We start from the raw sequence: 24352 nt of genomic DNA, 5'->3' as shown, positions 1-24352 counted from the left end.
GGAGGCCGTTCCGTAGCGCGAACACGGCCAGGCCTTGATCCAGGCTTGTGATTCCGGATGACTCGTTGCTGAAGCGAGTCAGATAGTCGCGGAGGCTCTCGTCCTCCGCCTGCTGCAGACTCATTAGCTCTGCAGTGGTCTTCTCTCGGCGGTTGGCCGTAGAGAACTTGCTCTTGAACTTGTTGGAGAGGTCGTTCCAACCGGTTATGGAGCCTTCCTTGAGCCCTTTGGTGATCCAGGATTGGGCAACACCTTTGAGGGTCGTAGGAAAGTATTTACACCAGGTAGCCTCAGACCTCGGGTTCAGATACATGTGCCCCTCGTAAGAGGCAATGTGATCCTTAGGATCTGAGGTACCATCGTAAGTAATATGTGCCGGGATTTTGACCGTTGGCACATGCTCTTCCAGAATCCACTTCTGGAAGGGCGAGTTCGATGGAACCATGACCGCCTTCCCCTTGTACCCGGCCTCAGGGACCTCGCTCCCTCCTCTCTCAGAGGTGGAAGTGGTTTTCGTCCCCGGCTGAGACAAGGTTGGGTGGGGTCCGGTATCCTCTGGGAAGGTGAGGCGGCTATGCACACTCACCTCCCTCGAACCCAAGCGTTCGTGAACGCTTTGGCGGGCGAATTCCGGGTCCTTAGAGGGCCCCATGGAATTCTGAGCTTCAGAGTGGTCAGAGGGTTGAGGGTTCCTCCTCCTCTCCTTACCGGAGTTTAGGGTGTCCCCTCGCCACCTCTGGCCGAGCTCTCTATGTGGTGGAACTTGTCCACCATCATCCTGACCGATTCTCCTTTTCAGGTTTCTCGGCTGGTGATCATCAGGCATCTGGATTGGAGCCCCTTGAGCTTTAAGGAACTCCATGCAGATGGCCACTGCTCTGGCCACTTCCTCGGTGGAGGGTCCGGAGGGAGGAGTCTCCCGCGGATGTGACCTGGTTTGCACGCTATGGCGTGGCGGGGAGTTCCTCGCACCTGAGCCACTCGGTCTCGGGGATGGCCCCGGCTGCCGAGTGTGGTGCGAGGTGTTCTCCTCCTGGAGGCTAGGACCTCTTGAGGCTTCCCTTTCCGGAGAAATGGGGGCCTCCGATTCGGAAGAGGCTTGCTCCGGGGAGGGATAAACCGGCTGGCGTTCCCTCACCGTAATCTGGCCTCCTCCCTTCTTAGCCTTCTTGGAACTCTTTCCACTCTTAGTCATGGCGACTGCCGGAGTGTTTGATGACTGACGCGAAATTTAGTAGCGTTCCCCACAGACGGCGCCAAATTGTTTCGGATGAAAACAATCGAATCTCGGAAGATCCTTTTATCTTGAGGGAACTTGGTCTCGGTCCGAACGACGCAGGAGCCGAGGGTTTCCTGCACAACAAATACACGTAAACTAGCCTCGGGGGGGACGCCGAGGAAGGCCCCTCCGATGCTTAAGTCAGTATATTAGAGAGAGAAAGCTGTGCAAGAGTTTAGTTGCTTGAGGCTTTATTGTCTTACCAAGAATTGACCAAATTGTTGGCTTTTATACCTTGGCTAATGAAGGAGGCGGATTGGGCCCGGAAGTCAGTTGGGCTGGGCCAAGCTGATTGGGCCGTTGACTGACCTTGACATGGCTTTGAGGATGTTGATTTTTGACTTTAGCACATTTGGAGAGTTGAACCTTAACCTTGGGCTTTTAATTGGATCATTCAGTGACCAGGCCCAATTGGACTAAATTGGACCCAAACAGATAATATTTTGGATTGGAGGAAGTAAGTTTTTGAAAGCGTGTTTATGTGCTAGAAGTATTACATGAAAGTCTCTCTAAATCATAAATGGAATATAAGTCAAGATTATATAAGGGTAAATTTTATGTGATATAAGCCGACAAAGCCCATTGCATATTTGCATGCAAATACAGTAAAAATAAACAAGTAAACAACACATCAAGTACATGTAGCAATGTACAGAAAAACAGTGATTTTTGTAACATGATAAAATCGAGATGTCGTATCCTAGTTCTTAACTAATCCTTAGATCTTGCTGCAATAAAATTCTTCTATATGAAGTTATCAAGAAATTAACCAGATTATCATTAAGTCAATGGAGTTGTTCTTGGGTTTGGAAGTATACTTTATGTTAATAAATTAAACTGATAGCTAGTAATCGTACTACTAATGATGCCAAATTGTATTGGAGAAAGGGTCTGTTTTAGTTTATAGAGTTGTGCTTTCTGATTGAAACAAACACCAAACTCTTATGAACATTTCAACCGACAATATTGACCACAAAACCTTAGTGTTTTTTTGAGTGGTTGATTTTTAGAGTGGAGATTTTCTATGCATCCCCATTACCTCTATTATTGAAAAAATGTCTTCTTAAATGGAGCAAAAATTTCAAATTAAAAGAGGTGGGAACTTCTTTGAGGTTTCTTATTGAATGAAAGATTAAATTTGTCCTCAACAAGTTTTTGATCGATTCAAATACGACCAAGTTGCTTATGTTTCCTCCTCTCAAGAACACCTTAGAGAGGTCATAGACGAGGGGCCCGCCTCGAGGAGTAATTACAGTAGAAACTAATGATAACAGCAACAATTGAGCAAAGAAGGTTCAATTGGACACCTGAAATGTCGTTTCTAGCACGGCCACATTTGGCAACCAATATTGACGGATTCAGTGGCCTATAACATCACACCATTAGTTCTTGTTGTTTGTATTGGACTTGAGAGCTTTAGAAGATTTGAGCCTCTGATTCTAAGGTCATTTTCCGTTTATTATCTTCGCTCCTTATGTTTGATTATGATTAGACAATAGAAATCACCAATTTTATGATGTCCGTCAGATAGAAGTTTTTAGTATCTATCGTATTGGAAGTGGGCCAATGTTTTGAGCAACTTACAAGATAAAAAGAATTTGATTATACATATGTAGTATTAGAAGCACGTTTCAATTTGATTTCCTCTTAAGGTGAGAATGCAAGATTGTACCCAGAAATTTCAAAAGATACGGGAGAAAGCGGAAAAGAGTTGGAAATTTTGCGAAACATAATACTTCTGCCTGATTGCTAGGTGAAAATTTTCTAAAAATAAAACTTCTGCCCTTATTGCTGGGTAAAAATTTTCCGATCAATCTGCACTAAGCGGACAACATATTCCAATCCTAGATACCGTGCAGTAGAATAATAGAGAATTCATGTTAATTCTTCCAGCACAACCAAAAGGAATGCGACAAAGTGAGCAGATCATTGTGAACACTGTAAGAAATCATACTACCAAAAAACTTGTAAACCAGAAGTTCTTATTACTCCCCCGTTAAAGAAGCACACACTAAGACAAATGTAACAAATTCAAATTAACATAATGGTTCCAACAGACAAATGCAAAGCGTTTGCTTTGACCTTAAGTAGCAAGAATTTCAATTTTCATTGTCTGCTGCAACAGTTAAACATTGAAGAATGAGTTGCCATTTTATACACAATGGAGGGAGGGGTCCTTAGCCCCCACCTACAAGGCAGACTAACCCATAGCATACTTCTGCGTCCAGCTCCTTGCAGTTGCTTCGTACTTTGCTCGGTCTGTCTTGTACATGTGAGCGATCTCTGGCACAAGGGGATCATCAGGGTTTGGATCCGTCAACAAGGAGCAAATTGAAAGTAATACCTGAATACAGAATAAAAAAAATACTTTAGCCAAACTGGAAGATGAGAATTACTGAAAAGCAACTGCTGGGCTCATCATCACTAGACAAATATCAGTTTCCGGGGACAAAAAGAAAATTGGACAAGAAAAAGACGTAAAAAAAATTAAGTACAATCAAGAATTGGTCTTTGTCAGCAGGCAAGGAAGAAAGTAGCAGACGACTGAACAAACCCAAATTAGTTTGATCCAGTTGATTTTTATGTATTTCACCATCCCTATAAATTTTCAGACTATCCAGCAATTGCATCAATGTTGTCGAAAACCAAGTGTTACTTAGAAAATCTTGAAACCTCCAAAGGCCATATACAACGTTCAGTGTCTCAATCTAGGCCACTACGGTCTGAAAATTCAGTAATAAGACTACCACATACATACATAGCATAAAAATTAGGGAAATGCTGGGCCCAATACATTGCAAATAATAGCCAATCACACTAATTACTAAACACAAAATATCAATCAACATGCTCTGAGCAGCTACAAACACAAAATATCAATCAACATGCTCTGAGCAGCTACAATATAAACAATAAATATTATAGAAATTCTAAAGCAGAACCTTAGATATGGTCAATGCAGGACTCCACTGCTCCTTTAGAATGTCAAGACATATACTACCGTTGCTGTTGATATTTGGGTGGAAAACCTTTGTCCTGAAGGCAACCTGCATGAGTAAAAGAGCACAAAATTGTTCAAGGAAACATTAACAAAGATGTAAGCATGGCCAAACGGTAAACAAGCAAGACTAAAGCATATCACTTATCGACAGAAATTTAAGAAGCCTGACTAAAAAAAAACTCCACCTTCTCTACAATCAACCACCCAACAAGGAATAAAAATGTTGTTAGCTAGCAAGGAAAGACTTTTACGGCCTAAGATCACACAGGATAAAACATCACTTGTAAGCTCTACGAGTCTACGACCCAAACATCTTACCAACATAATGATAATCCATGTGAAATGACGACACCAAGATACAAATGTCTATCAAAAAGCTAGAAGCTTCCACTCCAGGTAATATCAAAAATACAAAATGACAGCTCAACTCTTGCACAGGAAGTAGCAATATACTTGAGATCCAAAAAAACCAGAATACAATCCAAATCAAAGGAACATCCATTACCTTGGGTGGTTTGAATGGATAGTCAGGAGGGAAATGAATTGTCACTAGAAACACTCCCCCAGCATATGGGCTATCTCCAGGACCCATTATTGTTGCTTGCCAATGAAACATGTCTTCAGCAACAGGACCTGTGATACAAAGAGATTAATTACACATGTTTCAGGTCAAACAATTCTCTAAGCGTATAATAAATGTAATCAGCTCCTTCCACCCATCTCATAAACATAAGCAGCATAATAGCTAAAATGTGCACACAATGAGCTGAAACAGCTGAAAGGATATATTTCTATAGACGAGGAATTCAAGAAATGATGCAAAAAAATTTCAAATATAAAGATAATAAATAAAAACAAATTATCAAAAGCTAGCTTGAACTTTTATAAAGATTTTTAAATAGTGATCACTCAAGTAACTATCAAAAACAGAAAAGGTATAGGAAATGTATAAACACCTGTTGAGAATTAAATACTTCCAAGAATGGCCACCTGAAAACCACAAATTTAACTTCCAACGTAAATATATTTTTCTATGTGAAGCAAATTCAGACATTCTAGATTCTACCTGTAACCATAGTAAAGAACCTCAAGGAAGATATTGGATGCCATCAATGAACCTTGTAAGTTCAGACGGTCATACACACTTTTACTCTTGTCATTTCAGTTTTCACCCTATTCCAAAGTAGATTAATCTCATATCCAAATTCGCAACTAAAACAGCTAAGGTGATTCTTTTGCAAACTCCCAACCTTTTAGAGGCAAAGGAGTTATCATTAATTTCAGTTCAAGAATATCAAGAGAAGAAACTATGTCTCTGTACTTCTGTAGGCAAAGCTTCTAGCCTCTTATCCCTCATTGCCAAAAGGTAATGGAACAAATTATGAAGCAAGGGAAATATCACTAATCCTGCTTATGTCTCATTTTTTTCTCCTATACTCCAAAGTTCTATCATTACTTTCTTACCTCCCCCCCCCCCAACAGATCAAACACAAATCTACCGACAAGCATCCATGTTTCGTGAAATCACTTTCAAAACAAGGAATACAAAATCATTGTACACTAAAATCTATCACTAAGTAACAAACCATGGGTTCTTTCTACCAATATAAACAAAATCTGAGTGTTCCGTTTTGGATGATACTCCACTAATACTTCTCGAACTAAGCAAGCAATTGCACTTCCACCGATAATACTTGAGAGAACACGTGAAATTTATACACTATAACCAGAACAGCCTGGGGCATCCCAATTCCCACACTAATTTCTTATACTATTCATATAGCTAAACTGAAAATGCACTTAAGGTGCTACCCCAGCACTGATGCATCTTCCCCTCAATTAAGCCATCCTTCAACTTAAAATCAATCTCAAAAGTACTTCTCAAATTTGTTATCATTCTTTCCTTGCCTTTTTTAAAATTCCTTAGCTGCAAGTCCTGCAACTTTTACTAAATCAACACGTTCTTTGAACTGCTAATCAATATTTATTTACCAATAATAAGTTTAATATGGGCAAAGATCTTATCCTTCCTTGCTACCAAATTTAGAGTAAATAGAATAAATCAAGGATCAACAGAGTTTCAATAGTTCAAGTCGATTGTGATCTCCTAGACTCCTAAGTCCCTACACTCCTAATCCTTAATTCCTTACCTTACCCCACTCATCTCCTAGACTCCTAACTCACGAAGTCACGAATATCTGCCAACAAAGTCTATATTTCGTGAAAAACATTGTTCCCTAAAATTTATCACCAAGATGACCTCCATGCTCATGCATCATGAACCCTTCTTTTAACCAATATAAAGTAAATATCCAATAGCATTCCAATCAGGATGATACATTAGGAATATTTTAAACAAGCCGTAAGCAAGGAATTTCCGCTTCTACTCATAATACTTGAGAAATCGCACAGTGAGATTGATTAACTTTGACATAAGGAGAACAATCTTCGAAAGTCTGGAGCATCTCAATTACCACACTACCTTCCTCAAAAAATTTAGCTATTCGTGTGCAAAAATGCAATAGCGAAACCAAAAATGCAGTGTTTCCTACTACCTAAGTATCAGCGAAACTCGGTATTCATATCATAAGTTACTCCTCAAACCTGCTACTAACATTTTATCCTTAGTTTTATCTTGCCTTAGCTCAAACTTATCTAATTTAAAATACTAAATCAACCTGAAGATGTCCTTTGAACGATTATCTATATATAATCAACAAAGAAATATTCAATCTAAAAAAAAAAAAACAGAAAAAAAAAAAAAAGTATTACTATAAATTCCGACGACATCTTAAAATGGAGTTCTGAGGTCACTAAATATCTTAATCCTACTTTTTGACATCACTTTCCTTTTAAGGAAACAATCAAATCAGAGCATTTTTACATGCGTAAAAATAGATAAAACAAACAAAAATAATTACTCCGTAAATCAAACGAAAATAAAAAATAACTCTTCCAGATCTCACACGAAAAAAAACAACAATAACGCTCTGAATCCATTGACGAATTCACATAAACAACAACAAATCACGTAGAAAAAAGTAAAATCACAAAAAACTACTCCGTAAGAATTTTCAGCAGCAGAAATAATTACAAAAATAACGAAAAAATAATGTTAATACCAGCGCTGCAAGAAGTAGGAGGATCTTTCTGGAGATCCTTGAGCTCCTTCAAGATCCGCTTGGACGCCATAGTTGAAGGAAGAAACCCTAGATTTGAGAAGGACGGCGGAAATTGCAGAAGACGGAGGTTGAAGAAAGAGGGAAAAAATGAGAGTTGAATGAGGGTTGAAAAATTATGGGGGAGATTGATTTGATTTAAGGCTTTAAATTGTGAGGAGGGCTGCTTCTTCTTTACGCGTACCTCATTTTTGGGGGGCCTACTTTTCTGATTCCATATTCTTTCCTTTCCATTTGCGGTCCGATTTTTATTTTTTTATTTTTAATTTTTTTTTTTTAAATGATCCGATTTAATTATTTGTAAATGGAATCTTTAATTTGCTTCCTATCCTACCATTTGCTTGTGGGCTGGTTTTTTAATAATTTTGTTAAAGCAAGTGTTGTGCGGTCCAATGTTAATCATAGTTGTTTGCCTAATTGTGTTTGAATTTATATGCCTTAATTTAACTAGCACATACGGGGATAGCACAAGTGATTAGAGTTTTTTCCTGATCCAGGAGATTTCGATTCTCACCCCGCCTTTATGACTTTTTAAACTCCCAAAAAAATTTAACTAGCACCATTATCATGGGGGTAAGAGGTTAGCTAGTCAGTATTACAAGAGCCACTTCGTCACAATTATAGGGGTTACTCGGTTAGTATTATAGGGGTTATTTTATTCTTTTACAAACGACCACATGGTGTAGGCAGTCGCACACAAGACGCGCTGAAACTTTAATCAATAATTTTTAAAATTATTATAAATATGGAGTTATAAATAAGTTGATTTTTAAAAATACAATGAGACTATTTTAATAAGTACCTATATATTTAAACTTATTTGGTCAAAGTGGTAAATGTGAATAATGAAATGGTTGATCTAGAGCACTAAATATTTATGAAATTTATCTTAACTAGCTACTATTTTTTGAAAACATTATTTTGTACTCATATGAAATTGTGAATAACAAAATAAGTTCTAGAGAAAACTAAAGCTTATTGGAATTTGATTGTATTTACTATCTTAACTTATTTTTTTCTTTGAAAAACTTTAAGTTGAAATGAATGAGATCTTAGCCAGATGATTCACTTCATCACAAATCTGTGAATTTTGAACCCTCCACAATCCAACATGAATATGAACCCATGTTTTAGAACAAATTAAAGTTCATGCATGATAGGTACGGGTAGTCAAACATTTTTACTCGACAACACCAATTTGCTATCCATGATCAGATAGGAGTATTTCCACCGGCTGTATCTGGGATAAGATATGTTTTAGCTCATCGTATTTCTGGAACGACCTTAGCCACTTGGATAAACAATAATTACTCTAGCTTGGTGTATCTTGATAATAATGGAATCCCAATTCAAATGACTGATATGTTAAAATTAATTATCCAGTAAGTATTACTTTTTGTAAACTCACTTTTTTCAAATGGTTTCCTTCTTTTTTTTTTATCTACAAAGGATTTTAATCTGATTGAAATTGTTTTAGAAATTAGACTTCAAAAGCTTTCTAACGACACATTATATGCCTTATTTGGACTTCTGGATCAAAATATATGATAAAAACAAAATTCGCAAAAACTGTCCTGCAGCGCCGGACGACAGGCCTGTCGCGCGGCGACAAGGGCAGTTGCGGCGATAGCGTCATGTTTTATTCCTTTGCAAACTCCAATTCTTTTTTATCATATCCGGACTGTTTTCATTATAAATAACGTCCTTAGACATCCGTTTTTAATCATCAATTCTTATCAATTCCCCATCTAATTTTCACCAACTCTCATCAAGATTCTCTTAATACTTTCTCTCTCTCTCTTTCTAAGGAAAATAGATGTGATCAACATTGGTTCGGCCTGATCCAGCTCGAAAATAGGCGGGTTTGGGCAAACATAAAAACACATTTTTAGTTCAAAAGACCGAACCTGGCCTAGTAAAGCCCGCTACCTTTTTTACGGGTTTGTACACGAGGAATTGTGTTAAGGCCCGACCCGCCCTATTTTTTATCACCTCTAGTATAAAAAGGAAAATCAAAGAGGTTAATATATAGTTCTATATGCATCATTTTCAGAACAAATTGGAGACTTGCGTATTAATTTCATAAAATAAACTTTTAAAAATGGTTAAGAATTCATACATATAGATCAACACAAGTACTCTCGAAATAATTTTACGGAGTATGACAAATTTTAGAAACACTTTATATTCCATTTACTACTAATCAACCTTGTGAATGTTGTGCTCTTATTTGTATACAGAGTAATTCGTAATACGTGTGGTGATATAATATTTTACTTTTTCGGCATTATTGTTGTTAATTAATTAAATTTCAAAAAGTATCCACTTGACGATGAAAAGGAAGCCTGCGCGCTAATCTTTAACTTGGTGCACAAACCTAAGGGTCTGTTCACATGTATTGAATTGAGTTGAACTGAACAGATTGAAGCTGAGCTAAACTGAACTGAGATTAGACATGAACTGAACTGAAATTAAGTAAATGTGAACAGACCTTAAAATCCTAAATGTACTTACAACTTACCGTACTAATTCAAGCATACCAATCCTTTACTCCTATCACAAGTTCACAACATATAACATATAAGTATAGCTTTAAAAAGGGATCAAAACTGGCTCATTTTTTATTGATTGATATGTTACACTGTGAGCTGTTCGAAAAATTATTACTCCATAAGGAAATGATAATAATATTATTTGACATCATAAGTATTTGACTAATTATTGTAGCAAGACCAATCTCATACATTGATTTCAAAGTATATATCAATATCATCTCTTAACAAAGTAATAAATCACAATTAATTATGATTAAATGGCTAAATGTTAACCTTTTATGGCATATAACCAAAAGCGGATAAACAAAAAAAATGAAGATATCAAAACTTGTAATTCAATCAAGAAAAAATATAAAATATCTATAGCATTAACTATTGGAATGCTATGTAAAACAGCTACTAAAATCCATTACCCAAACACGATAAAATGTTACCCAAAAGAAAAAAAAAGGTAAAAAAATTGATCTTGTCACACGCTATCAATTTGTGTGGATCCAACAATACGAAGAATATTTGGGTTTGTGCTATGATATGTTGTCGAAAATTTGCTACTTTATGACTTTATGTTGATCCTGCAATAATAAAACCATATTAATGAGTTCTTTTCCAAAAAAAAAAAAAAAAAAAAAAACTTATTAATGAGTTAGTTTTTCTTAAAAAAACTATTATTGATTGACGTTTTAGAGTGTTTTTTTTCCCTCCATGTATTTCTATTTCTATTTGGGTTATATTAGGCAAAATTATCCAACATATCACGTCACAATTAGTAATTTAGTACTCGTACTAATACATGTTATACATTTCCTAAAATTCATGACCAAACAAGTTGATATTTGTTATTTTTCTCTTTTCACATTGCAAATTCCGATAAAAGTATATTAAAATAAAACCATTGACTTCTAGCTCATGACACAGAATTTTAAGCAGTAATTAGCATTTTTGTTAAAACATGCATAACAATTTTTAACACTAAAAAAAATAATTACTAGAAATTTTAAATACTCATTAAAAAAAAAATTAAAATCAAGCTGATTTGGAAATGTGCAAGACGCATGTACCATATAAACGTAAATGGAGTATCATTGAATTTTATATTTGCATTTCTATTAATTTGATTTACGATCTCTAATTATTTTATTAATCCTTGATAAAATGATTATTGTGATTATATTATTTCGTTTATCCAATAATAATAAAATCAAACATTTGGAAAAATTAACGATGAATTTTTCTTACCATCTCAAGGTATTAAAAGAACATGTAGGAGAAGTTTTGCCATCATTGAGTTGCTTCAAAGAAACATCACCACAATTAACATTCACAGGAAGCATCCCAATTTTAGTCTTAAACACCCCAATACCAACCACAGTTTTTACCGCGGCATTTACCACCACCTGCTCACTTTTCACCCTATCTTTTAACCTCTTCCCCGTCGTCGAATCCACCACCCCTTTCGCCACCACCACAGTAAATTTCAACAACGTAACATTATTCGCAGGCTGTTTAAACGCACCCACGGTCGCGGACCCCAACTCGGTCTCGTGATCAGCCGTCAAACTCACCTTAGTTTCACCGTAGTAAATTTTCATTTTACTATTAGGGTTTTTCACCTCAACACGGATAATAATCCGGGAGTCCAACACCGCGGTTCCGTCCGGTTTAACCGATCATTAAACCGGTCAAATTCAATGGGACGGAACCGGAAGACCGGGAGTTTGGGCTGGTACCATGCGTAAAAGATACCAAAACAAGCGACGAGGATGAAGAGGATAAGGAGGAGGATGCAAAGGAAACAACAAAAGCAACGACAACAACAGTTGCTTCGTTTTCTCTTAGGTTGGTAGTATGATGGAACAGGTGGTTTTCTTGGAGGAGCGACACGAGGAGGCGGTTTCGGAGGCGGTGTTGATGAGTCTTTGAATCCAGGTGGTTTCTTTAATGGAACATCTGCCATTTATTGTATGAAATTATATGTTGTAAATAATAATTAATTAAGATTAAAATGGATGATGGATGAATTATTGGTATGTAATTAAGAATGGATGAAGAATGTAGGAGGGAAGAGAGAGAATGGAAAACAAGGATGTAGGGAGAATAATGAGAGAAAGAAGGGGAAATGAAAGAGCGAGGAAATCGTGGGGGATTATAAATTTGAGGGGAATGGAAATCTGTAGTAGCTGGACGAGTTGCCGAGCATGCAATATTTCATTTATTTATTTATTTATTTTTTTTTACAAAATATTTGATTTCATTTAATATTGATGCCATATATACTTGTAATAATCTTATATAATTTTTTTTTTTTGGGGGGGGGGATTTATTATTTATTATTCCGTACTCATTATGTATAAATATAAATACGTGATTTATTGGAATGTAAATACGTAATTGTTTTACAGAGTATTATTTGTTTAAAGGAAATAAATATTTCATTTACATGGAATTAGCATGTATGTATAATTTATTTGAGTTGTAAATTGAAGTTTAAACAACTGTAACGTTTAACTCTTATTTGAAATTATTTTTCTTGACATATGTGAAAACAAGGTGAACTATTCAAACATGCTCTTATTGTACATTTATTAACCAACAATAATTGGTGGTATTACAACTAAATTAAACTTAATTACATGTAACTTTGTGCATTAAGTACATAATTAGGGGATTTAAAATAAAAAAAGTATATAATTAGGGTTGTTCACTTCATCTTAATTTCAATTCAGTTCTATTCAGCTCTTAAACTTTCTTCTCTCATAAAATATTTATTTTAGCCCAGTAGTTCAGTAAATATGAACAGGCCCTTAGTCCGTATTATTATATGTGACAATTAAATAATGCTATAATTATTAGAGAACTCTTATTATTTAAAATAAATAAATATTTTACCACTCATACCTTATTTGTAAGGGATACATTTTTCTTATTTTGAGTTTATCTGAATCTATTGTTATTATATGTTGCGCATATTAGAAATGTTCATACCAACATTATTTTTTTTTTCATTTTTTTTTACGGAATACCTATTAATGGATATGCGGGTTGGTTGAAAAAAAATCGGGTGACATTGGTAGCTTTCTTTGAATACAGAATCATACATACTCCAACCAAAATTTCAACTCAAAAATTGTGATGTTTCAAATTAAAAATCACTACATACATCTAATATTATTCAATGAAATCGAAGTTAATCGTTATTAGTAAAAGAGTACTTGTAATTCGGTAAAATTAGCAGAACAAAGAGCCTTGGACTGTTGGACATGTCAGTTGGTGACACTTCAGTAAACGACCACCGAAGTAATAAGCCGGCCTCCAAATCAATTAATCATAATTAATCACACATTATATTCAATAAAATAGCTTTTTTTATTAATGGAATAAAATAGTTTATTTTAAAAAGAGTGTGCTTCTTTCAATAATTACTCTAAATTAACAAAGCATATAAAATATGAACGAAGCTAAGAGAATTATTTCAATACGTGGTTAGCATATTTTTGCAGGCTACATGATAACATATTTATATAATCCGAATATAAATTTACAGTATTATTTCTCCCAAGTTAATGGAGGCCACATTTTAGATCATCATCAATCATCTCAAACAAGAAGGTGGCTGGTTATTTTATAAGATTATGTAATATATTCACTGATGTACTATGTTTATTGAATTAGACCCGTCAAAAAATTAATAAAGGATTAAAGGTGCATGGTTGTTAAATTAATTATTCTTAAGATATGTTCATAAGGTTATTCTTTCTCATTCAATGGTAAATATTCTTGAAATTATGACAGTGATTTTTGCAACTTTAATTGTGAATTAAGGAATTGTATATGGTTGTCGACAAGGTTGGATCAATTGTACTTGTAATTTGGTTTGGATGAAAGCTTCTTCCCATCTTTGATATTATGATTATTATCTATCTTAAGTTGTGTTCCAATCTTCACTTGAAAACTACATTAATTGATGAAGTAAAATTGAAAATAAATGAATATGTATATTAGTTTGAGATAGTGATAGCAGTGGCTGATCCACATAATACATATGAAGTATATAGAAGTAGTGTTGTATCCCCGGTTCCCCATCATCTATGTGAAAAGAAAGAAAAAAAAAAAAAAAAAAGATATTTTGTGATTTGTGAATGTACTATCATACTATGTACCCACGCATTGAGTTTAATTTTCGAAGTATGTTTTTCACTAAAAATATTTTACTAGCCATTGATCTAGCCTTCATTCCTAACCCTTTATACTTATACATGAGTACATTCACGTCATCCAAATTCCAAATCAATGAGTATTATAATATTCTCGTTGAAGGTTATTTTTTACTTGGGTCAAGTCATATTCTATTATTTTACTCATAAGCTTATTAAGATGAAATAAACTAGACATATTTTACTATAAGATATAATTATTCTCATTTCTAAGGTTAATTTGTAGCGGGTTGGGTCGAGTTAGGTCAACTTCAAGTTATGTGGTTCGAATAGTATTGGGTTTCAATCTGTATTTTTGGGCCAAATAATTAGATATCAGAGGTGTAAAAAAGTAATCCAACCTGACTCGACCTGATTTGATTTGATCCGAAAATAACTCGAGATTTCAACTTGTATGTGCACAACAATCTAACATGACTCAAAGTTAAATAAAATCCAACCTAACTTAATCGAACCCGATTGGCCAACCTAGTCATCTAGATTGACACTTAAGAGAATAAGGGATGTGTTTAGGGGTGGAGTAATGGGTCCATTGATGGGCTAACGAGGAAAAAAAAGAAAAAAAAGTAGAGCAATAGAGGCTAATTGGGCCAGTGATGAGAAATTAAGAAAAATTGATGAACCCTTACCTTATTTCTCATTCAATTTTTCTAATTCTCTCTCTTCTCTAGTTGAGTAGTCTGCAACAGCCAAGCAATAACAGTGTAGTTGAAGAGAAAGAAGAGAAGCAGCAGTAATGGAGTTCGTCAGCCCAGAAGGTCTCCGCTTAGACGGTCGTCGTCCTTTGGAAATGAGGCAACTTCGAGCTCAGATTGGCGCTGTGTCTAAAGCTGACGGGTATTTTTTTTTTTTAATTTTTTTTTTCAATTGATTTTTTGAATAGCAGAAATTTAATGAAATTGTTGAATTTGTAATTGAATTTAGTTCAGCTGTTTTCGAAATGGGCAACACCAAAGTCATTGCTGCCGTTTATGGTCCTAGAGAGGTACTCTTCTCTCCTTTTTAGTTAATTGAATTATAATTTTATATGTTAATTGCAATTTGTATTTCTAGGTATTCAATTTATGATGATTTCTCTGCTTAATTATGATTGTTCTTCTTACCCAAAAATTAATTTCAGAAAAATTAAGTTATGATTAGGGCTACCAAGTCCTTGCAGTTGGTTTCAGTTTTAACCGTAATTGTTAGCTGATTTTTGAAAGTAATATTCATGTTACGGGATTATTTAGCTGCTGTTAGTTTATTGTATTCGTGTTTTTCCGAGTGATTGTGTTATTGATCATTGGAGGTTGGAAGATTGCTGAATTTTGGCCTAATTTATGGATGTTTAATGTAAGTTGATCTCTTTTAGGTTGAAAATAGAGCGCAGCAGATGAATGACCAGGCATTGGTAATAATCTCTTAACACACTCCATCTTTGTGTTTATGTTGGATTATAATTTTCTGGATTTGAGTGTTTTACGTTTATTTTCTGATATATTCAGGTGCGATGTGAGTACACCATGGCTAATTTCAGTACCGGAGATCGTGTGAGAAAACCAAAGGGAGACAGGTTAGTCTGTTCCTTGCTTCGTATTTAGGTGAATCTCATACATATCGAAACATGTTAATCTTAGATGCATGAGCATCTGAACTCTATTGTAACAGCAAGTTCCTAGAAACTATACATAGCCATACTAGGATATCTTTGCTCTTGTTGAAGTTTCAGCATAATTTGTTTTTGAATTTGTTTTCGCGGTTCTTTGTTGTTAAATCCTACTGCAGTCTGCAGATCAATAATCTATTTAATACATATCCCTCTGTCATCTTGCCCTACCTCTTAACCTTTTCCGAGGCTTTCTAAAGTAATTGAAAAAGTGGGGACTTAGAGGAGCTGGACACGATTCTGGCTGACTACTATTAGTTTCTGTTCTTAATTCAACTGTCTGAATTAGAATGATTGTGCTTACACTCTTTCAGTTCATCTTCTTTATGGATCCTGTGCTAGTTTTATTTATCTCTTCTTCCGTGTTAAATCTTTTCGTTCTTCATTTCATTCATTTTAGTTCTTCGGTTCTTGTGCTTCCAAGCAAGAAGTAGAATTGTGAGCTATTGAATCCAACAAAACTAATTAATACTACCGTTACTTCCCAATCTGACCACATACAAGTCTTTATAGTGAGCTTTTTGAAATTGTAATCAATAACAACCCTTCGGTGTTGCATGAAGTGCTCAAATTATGATTTCAACGATTCGAATGTATCTCTTATACAATCATCAAGAGTGTTATACCATTCTCTTGTAGGCACCCAGGAATCCTTTTAACAACAATTGCTATTAGTATCAGTATTTCTGATTTAATATTTACTACTTATTAGGCGGTCAACTGAAATATCAATGGTTATTCGGCAAACTATGGAGGCTTGCATAATGACAAACCTAATGCCTCGTTCTCAGGTAGAAAATGACTAAAAAGCTTATATAAACTTGGTACTGCCTTATATTTTTTCATTTATTGATCTTTTTCTATGACCAATTTAAATCGTTGCAGATTGACATTTTCGTCCAAGTCCTCCAAGCTGATGGCGGTAACTATGGTTCCAGCATTTATATAGTTTCTGGATTTCTATTTCTCACCAACAAAGTTGCAATAGTCATTAAAATGTAAATGTATTAATGGATTGCTATTCATCTGCTCCTCATTCAAGGACATGATTGTTGAAATCCACTTAAATATGCTTCATGATTGTGAACTCTGTTTGTAAGAATTATCCTAAAGATGCTACATTATAGTAACTGAACTACAAATGCCCCTACGTTCAGATGTTTTAGCTCCCCCCCCCCCCCCCTTCCACAACTAGGAAAAAGAGGGGGACTTTCTATAGTCTGTAGCTGATTATCATGAAAACTAAAATGTTGATTACAGATATAATTTTTTGAGCCCTTGCAATTTCATATTTGCTGAGGTTGTGATTTTATGTGAGGATTTGATGTATTCTGATTTCTGTCAGTGAGAATGTTTAAACAAGTTTTGAATTTTCTGTTCTGCAGGAACTAGATCTGCATGCATTAATGCAGCTACATTGGCTCTAGCTGATGCTGGCATTCCAATGCGTGATCTGGTTACATCATGCAGTGCTGGGTATCTTAATACAACACCGCTCCTTGGTACTTTCTACCTCTAATATAATATCAAAATGAATCTGCATTCGCTTGCAATTATGTTAATATGAAAGTTTCTGATGGCAGATCTAAATTATGTAGAAGATAGTGCTGGAGGTCCTGATGTTACTGTAGGGTTTCTTCCTAAATTGGACAAAGTTACACTTCTTCAGGTTACCCACATCTATTGTTTGCTATCAAGATTAATTTTAGTTTGCTATCAAGATTAATTTTGGTTTGCTATCAAGATTAATTTTACGGAGGGCCAGGATTATTCTTGGCCTCTTTGAAGTTACTGTTTTGCATGTGTAGATTATCTTCCATATGAACACTTCTGATCTAGACGATGCCTGTGAGCTTTGGGGATTTTTTTTTTTTTACACAATATGGACCCTGTAGCATTTTGGTCTCAGATAGCTTTTAGTTGTTTAAATAATGTGCTGTTATTTGAAAGTCCAAATTCTTAAACATTGTGTTCTGCCTCTTGATTAATAAATGCAGATGGACTCAAAGTTGCCCTTGGATACATTTGAAACTGTAATGCAGCTTGCAACAGAAGGTTGCAAGGCAGTTGCCAATTACATCCGTGAAGTAAGAACATTACTAACCTTATTGCCTTATTCAAATATAAACATGGTCATATACAGCTATTCAGCTAATGCTAGGAATAGTTGCTTGTGTATACATGTTATATTCCTAGCTAAGCATCATTTGTACTTGGTTGACAGATATTGCTTGAGAACACTAAGCAACTTCAGTATCGACGAGGTTCATAGCTTAAGAGCGGCAAGAACTGAACCATTGGAGATAGTTGAGGCTTACGGATATGGGTTTGAGCTTTTAGTGTAATTCCTAGGCAATTAGAAAGACGTGAATTCAAGGAACTGCACAGTATTGTTTCAATTGTTCTCCATTGGTTTAATTTTAATGATTTACAAACTGATAGACTCCACTTGTTCTGAAAAGTTGGTAAACAAATATTATTCCTCAAAAAACTGGGTAAGGTCACCAAAATATTACGCCTCCATGCTTATGGTGTACTCAATCTTTAAGGTTTTGAAATACAACGAGGGTTGGTTTTATCAGATGGAGGGTACCATCACGCACAGGAAGATCAATTCGAAAGCGAAAGCCATCACCTGCTGGCTGCTGGTTTTAGGGAGTAGGATTACAATTCACATTGAATAATACTTGTATTTGCTTGCTTTGCTCTGCAGTATCAAAGACTAGATGAACCCGTTATGTCACGTTATAAATCCCATTCCCTCCCCCCTAATCTCACATACCAAACAACCTTAAGATTATGTTATACGTTTTTATAAAGTTTAAATGAATAATCTATGTACAGTGTATTGTTATTTGTTAAATAATCCTCAACATAATTAGATCCGTAATCATGAGATTTTAACTATTATGTCAGATCTTGACTTGACTTTCCAAAAAAACAACGAAAGAATGTTTAAATATTTTAATTTGACCAAAAACAACACAATAATCAGAGTGGCGCAGCGGAAGCGTGGTGGGCCCATAACCCACAGGTCCCAAGATCGAAACTTGGCTCTGATATAAATTATAGAGGGCTTCCTGCTTTAACATTTTTTGCTGGAAGTAAAAAATGATTCCAGCATTTTACTCTTTTCTTCTATCTATTTTGTTGCTGACATCAAAATTCCTTACATTATAAACTGAAATACTTCGGTATTAAACTAATACTGTACACTAGGAATAGCTTAATGTCTAAAAACAAGATATAAAATTGAAGTACAGTTTTCTGCAATAATATAAAATCAAGTAAGATATAATATTATAGTAAATCTCAAAGTCATCCTATATTTTTCATACATTAACTTCAATGCATTTTCTGCTGGAAGTAAAAAATGATTCCAGCATTTTACTCTATTCTTCTATCTATTTTGTTGCTGACATCAAAATTCCTTACATTATAAACTGAAATACTTCGGTATTAAACTAATACTGTAAACTAGGAATAGCTATATTGAGCTGCATCGATTTGCAATTCGGAACTTCCTTATTTATGTATAGGAATTCAGCTTTCTTAAAAACGCACTTTATGCAGATCAAGATGATCACTGCAGAAGCTTGAAGGCACCACTACAATCTCTAGCCGGCCTGTCCATTCTTCTCCAGGCTTCAGCGTGATGGGATGCTCAACCACTGCTCCGTCAACACAAAGCATGTGCTTGTATTCTTCGTCCCCAAAATCAGTCATTGCCTTTGATTTTTTATCCCATGGATTCCATACAACTGTGCAAAATTAAGAAAGAAAAAACATCACAAAACAATGATATTAATTCAACCTCAAGTGTTTTTTTCAATGCAAAATATACAACATAATGTAAGCTCTTCTGCCAGTGCATCTTACCAACATCTGGTAAGCCATCCTTTCGGATCACATATGTCCTCTTTTTTGCATGATCAATGACAGCAATAGCGTTTGGACAACTCAGATATACACGATCCACCTAAAAAGCCAAAAGCAGGTATGAAAGGAGTGAGCAAAATATTATCGAAAGAGTGCCATATAGGGCTAGTCAAGAAGAGTACACAGTCTATGATAGAGTTTCTCAAGATTTTATCAATAGAGTTTTCGGTAAAGAAGCTAGCATATGATTAATGAAATAGGTGCATATAGTACCTCAGATTCAAATGTCAAAGCATCTCCTTGCTCAGTACAGCGTTCTCTGTGAAAGAGGTTGTCAAGGTAGTCTAGTGTTTCCAATCCTTCTATCCTAACCTCACTACAGAAAAAAGTAAGACAGGATAACTGAATAAGAAATCATATGGCAAGTTAAGAAACCAACAGGGCCAAGAAAAGTAATGAGGCGAACAAGATGTCACAATTCTGTAAAGAACACAAGACAATTAAGAATGTGTCAGAATATCAATACAAGCAACAAGGTTTCGATACCTGATATCAGAAACTGACATATAGGTGTGGTAGGCGAATGAGAAAGTAAAAGGCTTTCCATTAACGTTTCTTATGCGAGATATTAATGACAAACGTCCATCAGCCCCAAGAGCAACCCTCAAACGATACTCAAAACTGCAATAAGAAAATTAATTTAATTATCAATAAGTGGCATGAAAAATGTCCTGAGAGGCTGAGACACGTGACGGATAATGACAACTAAGATATAGAAAGCAGATCAGTAAAATAAGGAAAAAACGGATTAGTAACCATCTAAAGCTCAATAACTCGTGACACGAAAATGGGTTACATATGAGCATTATGAGGTCCAACAAGTATAGGAAGAAAACTAAGGCACGTTTCGTGAAAGTTTCATGGTACCTGTGTGGCCAGCATTTGAGATCCTCTGCAGATGGTTTCAGAATCAAATCAACAAAGGATTTTCCATTGGAATCATTTGGTGGCAGAGGAGGGGGATTGTTATCGATGGCCCAGACTTTGTTCCTGGCAAACCCATGTTGCTCAAGCGATCCACAATTCCCAAACTTCAATGACATTCAAATTCAACTCAGATACTGACTCAACATTAAAAACTTTAAATAATCATAGATGAAATTACCAATGTACCTGAGGGAAACAAAGCGGAATTCCTCCTCTCATAGCTTTTGGTGGCTTAAAGACGGCCTATTTATCACCAGAAAGTGAAGTGATTCAATTATTGACTAGAGAGGACTCACAGTTGAAAACTTGGAACTTTCACTTCCCGTGTGAAGGATACACATGAAGTGTGATTCAGAAAAAAACTCAACTTTCAATTGAAGTTCAAAAATATAGTTTTCATAGCCATTTTTAATACATAAAAAAAAAAATAATCAAAAAGATGTTAAGGCTTGAACAGATTCAGATTTTTACGGATTCATGCAGGGTGATAGAGTGATTTAATTCACCTCAAATCACAAATGGGGGACAATAATTCAGATTTTTACGGGTTGATGCAGGGTGAGATAGTGATTTAATTCACCTCAAATCACAAATGGGGGACAATAAGAGAGACAGAAAACTCTAAATTTTTTATTCTATAAATCCATTAGTTTGTATCAAAGCTCTGGCCAAAACTTCAATAGATAAATGATGTTCAAGATCAAAACATGGAATGATAAAGAAAATTTATTTACAAACAAATTAATGCTGGAATGCTTGATTAGGTTGTATAGTGAAGTAAATCAATTCCACCAGTTTCAAATCACAAATTCACAATCACACATTAGATGCATGAATTAATGTCATTGATTATATAACTATACGATTTACATCGAATTGTTTGCACCAAAACCCTCAGCAATAAACACTTACAGAAATCATACTGAAGAACAAAGCATCAAATAATTCAAATTTTATACATTTACCTTACTGCTGGTAAATAAGAGTTCTTCCCCATGTTCATTTTTCCATGACATAACTTGTCCCCCGTGCAAACTAATCTGTAAAATTGAAAAGCATACAAATCAATAACCCCATTTTATTTTTAATTTTAAAAAAAAATGGAGATAAAGAAAAAGATGAAACAGAATCGTTTTCAATAGAACAAACAAAAACTAAGATTTTCCTTAAAACTACAACAACTCTTGATTTAATTTTAAAATTAGTTTAAACTTGTGAATGTAATAATCAATATTATAAAATAATACCCAACAAGATTTTTTGTACTAAAAACATCACCATCAACCAAGATTACAAAAATGAATTCCATCAATAAAACAAAAACAATAAATGGCACAAATGAAATTTCATTCTATCAAAATCAACAACACAAAAGAAATTAATCCAATCAAAATACAATTAAATTACAAAATAAAGTAGAAAAATAAAAAAAGATGAAATCTTTACCCTTGCAGAAGCACCTTGAGGATTTCTGAGAATAACATAAGGATTTCCATTCCAGTCAGAAGTGAGTTCATGAGCAGGCCTGTAATCCCAAACTGCAGCAGAGTGTCCCATTTTCTCTCTCTAAACTTTCTCTCTCTAAAAATAATTTAACTTCTCTCTATTTTTTCTCTCCAATTTCTCCCCTTTTAAAGACCTAAAAATTGGATTGTGCAAACAACCCAATTGGTCAGGACTCTAAGCAACTTTCTTGTGACTGTAACTTATGAATTCTGTGACTTCTAATTCAAAAAAAAAAAAAAAAATTAAATTACTCACAAAAATCCCAACTACCAATCCCTACTTTACTCGACTTTAATTAATAATCTTCAACAATAAATAACCCAGATCCAGAAAATAATAACCTCGAAATTTGCTAAATTTTTTATTTTCAAAGGTACTCAAAATTATGAACCCAGAAAAATTAATTAAAACCCATAAAAACACAACATTTGGCAAAAACCCAGAAAATAATTTACAGCACTTCTTTGAATTTCTGGTATCAATTTGCCAGATGTTGGCAAAATTGCATACTCACAACAAGATTTAATTTTTATTTTAAAGGAATAAAAATTAAATTTATTTGATCAATAATGTAGCAAAAATTGTAATGTGCTAACTCTAACTTTTAATTTACCACTACTAGTATATGAAACTTCCACGCCACATAAATTTAATTTTCTCTATTCTTTTTTATTTCTGCAATTAGCTTAAAAGATTCTTTAAAACTCAGTTGCCAATTTGGATCTTTATCTCCCAAATTTAGTAAAATTATACTGAAGAAGAAAAGAACTAGCAACAAAACTTCCAACAACCCACTACTATAAATGGGAAATTTTTTTCCAAAAATTTTTAAATACTCTTTGAATTTCTTCAATAAAAATGACAATCCAGAAAAACTAACCTTTTGCCAAATTTGTTCGTCAAAGTAGAAAAAAAAAAATGTAATGTGTATATTAAAATTAAATCTATATTTAAAAAAACACAGAGAAAATTAGTCACGAAAACTAGTACAATGCATCGAAAGATAGTAGATGTATAAATCCAGCAACAAAATAATTCAAGGTGTTAAAACTTGCTGCATTTATGATTAAGTAAGAGATTAGTGTAATTAACTACTTAGTTATTCACAAATGCAGCTGGATTAAGCGTAATAGAAGAGAGATGAAAGATGTACGTTTTTTATTAAAAATAAAAGTGTAAATTATACGGAGTATGTGTGTTTGTTTATTTATTTGATAACTTTGAAAAATGAGTAAGTTGTTTAAACTAAATATTGAACAAAAACGGTCAAAATTATAAATCTGGATTAAGATGTAATATGGCCATATGGGCCCATGTCATTTTCTTCAGCCTAGATTCACTTCAAACGGTGTCGTTTTGTGTACAATTTATTAAAAATAAGCTCATGGAATTTTCTTTTTTTTTTTTTTTTCCTTTTTTTTAGATGAGTATGAATGGGGCGAGATCTAATCATGTTATTGATAATTAATTTTATATTATTCTCGTGGAGTTTTATGCCTAAGATGATTAGTTTAAGGTTTGTAACTAATTTTGAGTTTGATTGTACTACATACTCCGTATTAATTTGTAGGTTTGTTTTTCTATAAGGGCAAATTTATGATTTTAGTTTTTAAATAGAAATAATTATTCTTGTTGTAATAAAAATTGTATAGTAGAATTAGGTTTTGTAGAGTTAAATTATTGAATGTGGGTGCAGGGTTAAGATGAAAAAGTCTATAAGACGGTCTTATGTAATACAACTTATAATTCATTTTAATTATTTACAAACTAAATATTACTAATTTTTATCAACTATTGAGTATCTAACATTTTTTTTTGTTGTTGTAATTTATGTAATTTGATTATCGATAAATGGACAAAATAAGAGAAAAAAAATGAGTTGAAGGGATTGAGCTTTTAATGAAATACAATTGTTGCTTCTTATATGCTAAAAAAATGCTAAGTAGTGGATTGAGACAAGTGACAAAGCTAAAGTGTTGGCGTGTGGGATGGTGCAAGGGGGCGTGTGGCATGTGCATAAGACATGTGCACCCAAGGACAAGGCATACAAATTACAAACAACTAGTTTTGTCGTTTGAGGGCATGTCATCGTTGCCTTAAGGCATGGTGA

At 34.5% G+C, this 24352-nt stretch overlaps 3 protein-coding genes, 1 non-coding gene and 1 pseudogene across 4 annotated transcripts; 2 read left to right on the top strand and 3 right to left on the bottom strand.

Annotated features, from left to right (window-relative positions):
• Nucleotides 1-3230: 3230 nt before the first annotated feature.
• On the bottom strand, nucleotides 3231-7620 carry LOC110714615 (ubiquitin-conjugating enzyme E2 28). The gene is made up of 4 exons (XM_021893161.1): nucleotides 7403-7620; nucleotides 4786-4913; nucleotides 4222-4326; nucleotides 3231-3623 (listed from the first exon to the last, which is right to left on the bottom strand). Exons 1-4 carry the CDS (start codon nucleotides 7470-7472, stop codon nucleotides 3480-3482), a joined length of 447 nt encoding a protein of 148 aa, XP_021748853.1. The 5' UTR covers nucleotides 7473-7620; the 3' UTR covers nucleotides 3231-3479.
• Nucleotides 7621-10166: 2546 nt separating this feature from the next.
• On the bottom strand, nucleotides 10167-12672 carry LOC110714542 (annotated as a pseudogene).
• A 2044-nt stretch (nucleotides 12673-14716) lies between these two features.
• LOC110714286 (exosome complex component RRP41 homolog) lies at nucleotides 14717-18613 on the top strand. Its single transcript, XM_021892789.1, has 10 exons — nucleotides 14717-15062; nucleotides 15150-15210; nucleotides 15577-15615; nucleotides 15710-15777; nucleotides 16583-16661; nucleotides 16756-16792; nucleotides 17256-17372; nucleotides 17454-17539; nucleotides 17868-17957; nucleotides 18095-18613. Exons 1-10 carry the CDS (start codon nucleotides 14962-14964, stop codon nucleotides 18140-18142), a joined length of 726 nt encoding a protein of 241 aa, XP_021748481.1. The 5' UTR covers nucleotides 14717-14961; the 3' UTR covers nucleotides 18143-18613.
• A 247-nt stretch (nucleotides 18614-18860) lies between these two features.
• TRNAM-CAU lies at nucleotides 18861-18932 on the top strand. The gene has a single exon. It is a non-coding gene; the product is annotated as a tRNA-Met (tRNA).
• A 215-nt stretch (nucleotides 18933-19147) lies between these two features.
• LOC110714257 (putative glucose-6-phosphate 1-epimerase) lies at nucleotides 19148-23460 on the bottom strand. Its single transcript, XM_021892755.1, has 8 exons — nucleotides 22183-23460; nucleotides 21702-21776; nucleotides 20923-20979; nucleotides 20677-20840; nucleotides 20296-20430; nucleotides 20023-20125; nucleotides 19750-19849; nucleotides 19148-19631 (listed from the first exon to the last, which is right to left on the bottom strand). The coding sequence occupies exons 1-8, from the start codon at nucleotides 22291-22293 to the stop codon at nucleotides 19423-19425; spliced, it is 954 nt and encodes a 317-aa protein (XP_021748447.1). The 5' UTR covers nucleotides 22294-23460; the 3' UTR covers nucleotides 19148-19422.
• Between the last annotated feature and the right edge of the window lie 892 nt (nucleotides 23461-24352).

Source organism: Chenopodium quinoa, unplaced genomic scaffold, assembly GCF_001683475.1.
Source record: "Chenopodium quinoa cultivar QQ74 unplaced genomic scaffold, ASM168347v1, whole genome shotgun sequence".
NCBI lineage: Eukaryota > Viridiplantae > Streptophyta > Magnoliopsida > Caryophyllales > Amaranthaceae > Chenopodium > Chenopodium quinoa.
Note: the sequence above shows the minus strand (reverse complement) of the source record. Positions and strands in the feature narration are given on the sequence as shown.

Bases quoted from the DNA above. Each gene is read 5' to 3' on its own strand.
- LOC110714286 (XM_021892789.1), top strand. From the start codon at position 14,962: ATGGAGTTCGTCAGCCCAGAAGGTCTCCGCTTAGACGGTCGTCGTCCT. The intron at 15,778-16,582 runs GTTAGTCTGTTC...ACTACTTATTAG, and splicing joins AGAAAACCAAAGGGAGACAG to GCGGTCAACTGAAATATCAA. The intron at 17,958-18,094 runs GTAAGAACATTA...CTTGGTTGACAG, and splicing joins TTGCCAATTACATCCGTGAA to ATATTGCTTGAGAACACTAA.
- LOC110714615 (XM_021893161.1), bottom strand. From the start codon at position 7,472: ATGGCGTCCAAGCGGATCTTGAAGGAGCTCAAGGATCTCCAGAAAGAT. The intron at 4,914-7,402 runs GTATTAACATTA...TTTGTATCACAG, and splicing joins TCCTACTTCTTGCAGCGCTG to GTCCTGTTGCTGAAGACATG. The intron at 3,624-4,221 runs GTTCTGCTTTAG...TTCTGTATTCAG, and splicing joins CTGCATTGACCATATCTAAG to GTATTACTTTCAATTTGCTC.
- LOC110714257 (XM_021892755.1), bottom strand. From the start codon at position 22,293: ATGGGACACTCTGCTGCAGTTTGGGATTACAGGCCTGCTCATGAACTC. The intron at 20,431-20,676 runs GTACCATGAAAC...TTCTTATTGCAG, and splicing joins CTCAAATGCTGGCCACACAG to TTTTGAGTATCGTTTGAGGG. The intron at 19,850-20,022 runs GTACTATATGCA...TTGGCTTTTTAG, and splicing joins CTTTGACATTTGAATCTGAG to GTGGATCGTGTATATCTGAG.